The sequence below is a fragment of the Phyllopteryx taeniolatus genome, chromosome 11 (genome assembly GCF_024500385.1).
Source record: "Phyllopteryx taeniolatus isolate TA_2022b chromosome 11, UOR_Ptae_1.2, whole genome shotgun sequence".
In the NCBI taxonomy this organism is placed as follows: domain Eukaryota; kingdom Metazoa; phylum Chordata; class Actinopteri; order Syngnathiformes; family Syngnathidae; genus Phyllopteryx; species Phyllopteryx taeniolatus.
The window spans coordinates 20,787,252-20,795,794 of NC_084512.1; the positions used below are offsets into that span (position 1 = coordinate 20,787,252).

Genomic DNA, 8,543 nt, shown 5'->3' on the forward strand with positions numbered 1-8,543 from the left:
CATGTTGTGCTTTTAAAAAATACACTTTTGCTTCAGAGTCAACAAATGCAAGCAAAACACAATCTTGTCCATTTTTCCCAGGCTTGATAATTGATGCCTTTGGGGAGCTGCGTGACCAGCAGGAGCAGGTGAAAGAGGATATGGAGGTGAGAAGTGACAGTCACTCACACACACATACACACACACTTTCTCTCTGGTTTAAACTTTGGGGGTTCCCACGGGTGCTTTAAATCCACAAATCCGACTCACAACAAATAGGTGCCTGACTTTACAGTTTGATGGATGGAGAAATAAAATGTACCTTTGTATTTGTCACGTGCTGATCATTTTTGTAATTACAATAATAGGAACAAGTGATATGTAGTTTATAATACTGTAGTCTCGTGATTGTGTTGCTGGGGTTTTATAAATTGCCAAGCGACTGCTCCCACAATAGAAATGCTCGAGATTGTTCACTGCCTTCACCCCAAAATGCACTCAGAACCGTAGTGCTGCATGTGATTGCTACGTTTGAGCAGAGAATACAAATTATGTGTGTAAACCTGGCAGCTTTCCCCAATTCATTTTTTCTATTCAAGCTGTTTGCCTTTCAGTTGGATTGTGACAGTGGCTTTGAAAAGAAGGAACAACTTTTTTTACATTATGGTGCCAGCAGACTAAACACTGTGACCAAATCCCGTAACATGTCAAGTTTATACATTTATTTCTCTCTCCCACCCTGCAGACCAAGTGTTTTATTTGTGGAATAGGGAACGAGTACTTTGATAAAGTTCCTCATGGTTTTGAGACTCACACTCTGCAGGAGCACAACTTGGCCAACTATCTGTGAGTTTACTGTATTTTAGTGAAAAATAGCCAGACTACACCTTGTCCTTACATGTGCCATCATTACCAGTAAAATGTATTAGACTACTAACGTTTGTGACACAGTAGACGATTTAGTTATGTATAATGTAGTGCAAATTATCTGCTTGGACTTTGAGTTGATAACAGAGTTGATGAATTAACACCTTCCCCACTAAATAATGTTTCTCAAAGAGTTATGTGTTGCAGATTTGCATGATTTCTCCAGCAATGATTGTCACGCTATGGATCTTATCAGATGTGTTTGCATCTTTGGGGTGATTTTGGGGTCTCTTTCTTCACTTAGCTCACTGGCCCAAAACAAGACACGAATGAACACGCAGTGAACTAATACCCAAGAGCTTAATAACCATTTCGAAAACTAGCACAATACCAGGACTCACACAAGTACTGCTGTCACTGAGTGGGAGGTTGATGAGCAGCAGCATAATTTGTTCTCGTGTCTTTGCAGATTTTTCTTGATGCACCTCATTAACAAAGACGAAACCGAACACACAGGACAGGTATAATCGTTATCTCTTCCATTTAAATACCTGAGCCGTATGAATGTCAGCACACACTGGGTGCTCTTTTTCAAAGCAGTTCTTGCATTTATAGGTCCATTGTCAGTTGTAAAATTATGCAATTGTGCATTCTTACAATGTGATTTCATGGTTCATTGCTGTAGTGTGAGTGTACAAAATATAATAAGTCAAAAAATACCTATTCTGCAGTCTCTAAAAGCTTTTTGCTTTGTATAATTAATTTGGTACTGTGTACAAACAGTAAATATTTCAGATACATTATCCCTGTGTTGACATAGGAATCCTACGTGTGGAAAATGTACCAGGAACGTTGCTGGGAATTCTTTCCTGTGGGAGACTGTTTCCGTAAGCAAAATGAAGATCAGCTGGGATGAAAGGAAATCTGAGCGATTTTAAGCCTCCCCAGATAATGTCATCACATAGAAGCCATCTGCATTGATGCGGTCTGGATTAACCGGAATTTGGTGTGCACACTATCGATTTTGGACTTTGATGTAGTTTTCCCTCACACTATAGATGTGTTTCCAGTATATACCAGAGATTCAGTGCCATCATTTATTTTCATTTATATTTAAATTAAACTAGCATGCTTTTTGTATGGTATCCTTCAACAAAACAATTGTCAAAAAAAGTAATTGTTTTTCTCCATGGGCTGTTTTCAAGTTACAAAGACCTGCAATTCGAATGAACCTTTGCAGTGGTGTGTGTCTCAGTAAAGCTCATGTTTTGTGAACCAAGTCATTTGTCTTGCTAATCGCAGCCTCCCAACCCTTCTCCCCATTGTGACATCCAGATAAACACTCTCCCCGTGGCATTTGTTCTCTCGACGTTCCTCAGCACACTTGGGGGGCACTTCTTTGCCTCTCACGACAACCTCTTCGGGATCCTTCTTGTCCTTCTCATCGTTTTCCCGCTGTCAGCTCATCCCTCATCTTCAGCCTGTTTGCACCCTCGTTATAAACCATCGTGTAGCGCGCTGGCATGTCTCTCCGTTCTCAGGTCACATTGTTTCCATGGAAATGGATTGCCAAACCAAAAAGGGGACATATTATGGAAAATTCCATTTTTAATTCCCAATGAGTGTGACGTTCTGCACTTTGGCTTAACTCTTATGAAATAAGTGAGGCTAATTTACAGAATAACCACCCTCACATTTTCTCCGCCCATAATCTGAGCAGCTAGGCTGGGTGAAGATCCATAGCCACTTTCAAGCAATGGCAGGACTGCACTTATCATCTGAAACGTATCATGCAGAAACACCCACATCCCCCACAGGTGCGACACCTCTGCTATCTCGTCTCAGCCAAAAGGTAAGCAGACCTGCATGGATTTTGTTGAACGTACAAATCATGGTTAGGTAACAGCGTTCGCTTCTGTTTAGCAACATATAGCTGATTGCTCAGAAATTGTGGATGCAGTGGCGCGAGGGGGCGTCTTTGTTTGGCATGTATTCATGCGCCACGTACACACTGTAGTGTATGAAATGTTGCCTCCATGAGTGAAAATATTTGTTTATGGATATTTGCTTGATTTCCGCCCCACACACTCTGGGCTCTAGAAGCACTTACTTGCCAGTTCAACACCTTAGCTCTACCCCAAGTTGAAACCCGTACTCACCATTGGCTGAGCAGTTTTGGACTTGAGTGTCCAGTCGCTCCCTTGCATGAATCAGAGGCATGCTCTCGAATGGGCTAATTCCAGCAAAAGAAGAAATGTTAAGTTCACTCAAGTATAATTCTTGATCCTTGTTGTGGTGAGAGCATGCCAGAAACATGTTAAAACACCTGGGAACTGTTTTAAAATGTGGGGGGAAAAAATGTATGTCTTCTTTCATGACAACATCGACTATGATGTCAGAAAAAGTCAGGATAAGTCATTGAATCATTATTGATGGTAACTATAATGGAAGCTATTGTTAAAACACTCACTGGGATGATGGATCCTGATGCCTTCAAGCCAATGTGGGTTTGGTGATGACTTGTTTCCCTTGATTAATAGCTACACTTATTGATTTATTTTGAAGGATTGTTCTTTATTGCCCCAGTTATGAAAAACTCAGTGTTATAGAATGACTTTGAATGACACTTAACATATCGGTAGAGGTAGAGGAAGAACATGTTAGAGCATCACTACTATGAAAGCATGCCGGTTTTACAGATTCTTCTGAATTACCCTTAATTCTGGCAGCTTCCCACAGTCCAGATTGAAAACCTCAGTTGACAATTTGTACTGTCACTTTTTGTCTGGTGTTTAAGCAGCAGGGTGAAAACCTCTCTCCTCAAAATCCCATTTCACTTTGGGATGAATCCCCTTGGAGTGTGTGTTCGTGTTTGTGTGTGGGTAAAAAACAAAACAAATCAATGAGCTCAAACCCAAAAACATCCACACATCTCTGGACTACACAGTTTGTAATTTAACAAGTAGTCCTCTAACAGATAACTTCATGAGATTGCTAATTGCAGTCCATCACTAAGACAACCCAAAAGACACTGAGTAAACAAAGAGAGATCGATAGTGTGATTGTAAATGGTCTCCAAAATAGCCTCCCCATTTTTCTGTACACTTTTGCTGCCGTAGTAGTTCACACTTGTATAGGGTGGAGCTAGATGGGCTGTCTATTTGTTGGGAGGATTGTCACTTCTGTGTTGCAGCTGACTTGTGGGAGGAAAAATCGTTATAAACTACAAATTGCGTTCTATTCTTTAATTCATTAGCGAGTCACATGTGTGCCATACAATTAATTTACATACTTCTCATGTGTTTCCACCACAGGGTGTTAACTGGATTGCTTGACTGCAATGTGGCTTTAAACAGACTGATAGGAAGTAATAGGAAAGAAAGTATAGTTCAGTGTGGGACAATCATTTTTCGAAATCAAAATACGGATAGGCTCCCGCAGCTCATCCGCTATCCTAAGGAGAACAAGCGCTTTAGAGAGTTGAATTGAGTGAGTGATGTTCCGAATCTGACAGCTTAGTGGGTGTTTTTTCCCCCTTCCATGTTGACGTGCACATATTCCTCAACAACAATCAGAGGGCTCCATTTACTTCATTTCATGGCGGGCCTGTGCAAATCGACTGCCCATGTCTAGTCGTGTCCAATCCAAGTTTATTGTGAACAAGATGGATTTCATGTGCCAACCTTCTCTTGTGTTCTCAATGCTCTTGCCATCCGTGCGCTGAAGCCAGATGGATCTGGCTGCAGTTGAGGTTGTATCACATTTGCTGAATTTATACTGGCTGCGTAGAATGTGATCAGTAGGACGGTACAATGGTAACAGTATGCGACACGTTGGCAGTCGTAATGACTTGAACCACACGTTGCAAGCTGTCTGTCTCAGTCATACTCTTCCATGAATGACTGCCTGCCAGAAACACTGCTGTTAAACATACGCTGCCGACATTTGTTTTGACGTGCACAAGTGAAAGGCTGTGGGATGTCTGTAAAATGTTACGCATCACGTTGTGAAATGGGATTGATGGCTGCAAAGTGCTACGCTTACATGACCCTTCATCAGTCGTGTAGATCTGTAGTGCCGCAGCACAACATCCAAAATTAACTTATGTAGGCTTAAGATGTAGGAAACTGCTTGAATTTTAATTGTAGTTTCATAAACTCCCCTTAAATTTGACCTATTTCTTTATCAACAAATAGGTATCCCACTGAGACTATTTCTCATTAGAAATAATACAAATCTGGCAGTGTATTTCATTCGATTCTTCTCCCTTTGCTCGTATGAAACAGTTTTGTTTTCTCATCCTTGAAATTAACAATGCAGATTAAGCGACATGAAAATAACATATTTTTGCCTTACTTTGACTTGTAATAATGAGTATAGTGTCTCCCAAATCAACTATGGTTGTGGTCTATGCTATTGATGGATCAGCCAGGACGTCTCTCATGTATTTGTAGCACAAGCATTCGTACAAATGCTACTGATTCAAGCCGTTCTGAGCAAAGTAAAACCATGTAAAAAAACAAAACAAAAACATTACATACATTGTCATTATCAGAGCAGTGCATGGGGCATGCCAAAATCACGTACATCCATGGGAAGAAAAAGGCATAAAAATGAAGGAAACACATTTTAAGAGACTTACCATTGTACAGGTATGTGTGTAAATGTTTGGCCACTTATAGTACGACCTCAGAGTGTTCATTATCCTGTTAAATTCTCATGACGACATCATCCTTAGCCATATAATCCTACTGTATGACATACATGCTGTTTCTTCACTAAGCACTATATACTTTAGTACTATTGAGTACATGTATTGTGGTGTACCAGACACACAAATATAAACAGATTTGACCGCTATGGGGTGATAAATGAATGCAGCCTTATTTATGATCACACGCAATGTGAAATCAATAACATATGGATCATAGCTGGCAGCTCTGCATTATTCAGCTCTTTTGATAATGTATGTGGAGGCGTAATAAGCAATTGAGACATAGGGCTTCAGGTTGGCACATGACGGATGGATATGCACGGAGCACCCTGTGGAATGATTACACACGGCCCTGAATACCGCCTCAGATACTCTGTCATTCTGAAGATGTCGCCTCTGCGCGCCCCTGAATCTATCATGGAAACGTAATCTGTGGTGTAAATCAATGCAAGGTGACTGGAGGGGGGACGGGGAGAGTGGAAGTGTCAGCCCTGATGGCACTCATACCTGTAACTGAGAGCGCCGAATCAAATATGAGCCGCACTTGCTCTCATTTCACTTTTGTAAGCGCTTGTCTGCCTGGCCCATTAGATCACACACTGACTAGTATGACACTCTGCAGGACTTCACGGCCAGTTATGCTTTTCAGATTAAGCTCCAGCTGGAGGCCGCTGCTTTTTTCTATCAATACTGATGCAGGAAATCACTAGAAGCATGCATGCTGGGGACATAGTAAAATGTGAGCGCTTTTTCAGCACAAGCTGAGTCTTTATTCGCAATACAAAAGTTCATTCACAAAGTAAAGTGGGGTACACACGTACAAATTTTTAGAATGTCAGAAACCCCGACAATCTGCAATATTGGTTCTTACTCTTCTTACAGTGCATATTGAACAACGACGCACACTACACGCATGCACTGACAGGCACGGGTCTAATCCCCTAAACCAGATGTCTGTCGTAGTACTAAGAATGACCTGTAAGAAGCAGCGTGGTGCCACAGGGAATCCAAACATCCAGAAAATACAAAGAGGAAAAGAGTGGTAGAAGAAATAGAAGCAGCGAGGCCACCAAGTAGGATTTCCGATTTGTAAATATTGAAGTTTAACATTAATGATTGTCGCCACCAAGCAGATTGGGGAGGAAAACTCATCCCACTCTGCAGGATAATCACTAAGGATAATCTTTTTGAGACATCAGACAATCTGGCCTTTGCTGACTTTAATCTGAAGTGGGGAGTGCTCAAATTCGGCCCAATTGACGGTCTGCATGCCTACAGTTTAACTTGTTTCCACACATCAATAAACGTAATCTCACAACAAAAATCATAGAAAAAGGTAAACATTTCTTTCACTGTAAAACTACAATGACACTAAAAGTGATTTTATTGTATTTGAGCACCTGTATGTTTGTCTTTCTACAATACAGTTTGTGTGTCCTAACTTTTTATATCATACACTATATAATACTGTACGTGTCTGCATTATGTCTATTGGTGTATTTTCCAGGAAGCAGCTTCCAGCTACATCTAAATTGGCCTCAGAAATATACTCCTCAAAAATTGGTGTCTTCCACAACACAATCTCTGAAAATCCTTTACAAAAAAAAAAAAAAAAAAAAACACTGTAATTTTCTATAACTTCAAAATTAACCGAATTGCATTTCAGGGTATTGTTGGCATAACTTTATTTGTTAAATTTAAAAATATATAATTTACGTGTGTAAATATTGAAATATATTCATTTATAATTTTCTTGCTATTTACTTTGTATTTTGCTGCAAGAGCAAGTTCATTTTAGGAGTAATAGAAACACCCATTGTTTATGCAAACTGTTGACTTTTTCTCAGTTATTCATATTACTGTCTGCACAATTGAATTGTCTCTTAAAGGTGTGCAGCGAGGTGAAAGGCTCTCCGATGATGACATCATTTTAATGTCCACTGTGCTGTCTATGTTATTTATTTTTTTAATTGGGAGCAAAACAGCATGCCATTGGATTTTTGTAGCCCCCTTCGCACCTGCCCTTGGGGTGGAGGATAAATATTAAAGGCTGAGTTGGTGAATAAAAAAATGCAGGAAATATTACTGGAGACAGAAATCCTTTCTTAGCCCAGCTGCCTCTTGCCTTACTGTGGCGCTTCATTTTTGGGGGATAGTATTGTCTTATGACAGTCAGACTGACCTATGCATTCTCATTACAGCTTGAATTTCTGCATGGAGTATCTGTCTTCCAGTAAACGCGCATTAGCAGCGGTGATGAGAGTAGAGCCCTACCAAATTACCATTTAAATTGGACAACCCCATGCCAAGAAATGGCTGGATGAGGTTCACTAAGTAAGAGGAATGATGAATGGCTGGAGACCAGCGAGGACATAGTTCAGGCGACAGCATCATCGCTCGTCCAACATTTTCTTGTCTTGTGCTTGACAGTCTGCGGCGGAGTTCGTCTGCGGGGCTGTTTGCACAACGATCTGAGCTACTGAAATTTCAAAGGAGACAGGTGGTGCCTTAAATAATTGAGACTGACAAATTAGCTCACTCAGGGCTTAAGCCATTGCAGTTTGGGAACTGACCCATTTCCCCCCCCCCCCCCCCCCCCCCCTACTCCTGCCATGGAGTATGTAGAGTAGCCATGGGGCCCTCTCAAAAAGATCACGTGTATCTTGAGTTCCATTGCATAGCATGTTGTAAGATAAATTAAAAAAAACATAATGTTCACTGTTCCTATTTCACTTGTGCTTTGTCTTTGAGTATAGACTTGCATATTTTGTGACCGTGCTATCGGTCTCATTTTGGGTGAAATATTTCCACACCTTTGTAGCGTCCGTACGGCCGTAAACACTGATGTCAAGTGTCGTAAAGGACACGCGTGTCGATTTCAGTGTTGTAGAAGCGACACCGGTGTCGCAACATGGCAAGCCTTGTGACGATGATAAATTCAGTTCTCATTAGCACACAGTTCGGTTTAACCCCCTAGTGTGAG

At 40.9% G+C, this 8,543-nt stretch overlaps 1 protein-coding gene across 3 annotated transcripts in view; it reads left to right on the top strand.

Annotated features, from left to right (window-relative positions):
• The window catches only part of LOC133485586 (ryanodine receptor 2-like), a 62,521-nt gene extending 60,396 nt beyond the window's left edge, over positions 1-2,125 (top strand). For all 3 annotated transcript variants that reach the window (XM_061789517.1, XM_061789518.1, XM_061789519.1), the window contains exons 94-97: positions 82-146; positions 725-825; positions 1,316-1,367; positions 1,667-2,125. In XM_061789517.1, the coding sequence (XP_061645501.1) occupies positions 82-146; positions 725-825; positions 1,316-1,367; positions 1,667-1,762 (314 nt within the window). In that variant the 3' untranslated portion in view covers positions 1,763-2,125. The remainder of the gene's footprint in view (positions 1-81; positions 147-724; positions 826-1,315; positions 1,368-1,666) is intronic.
• The last annotated feature ends 6,418 nt before the right edge of the window (positions 2,126-8,543 follow it).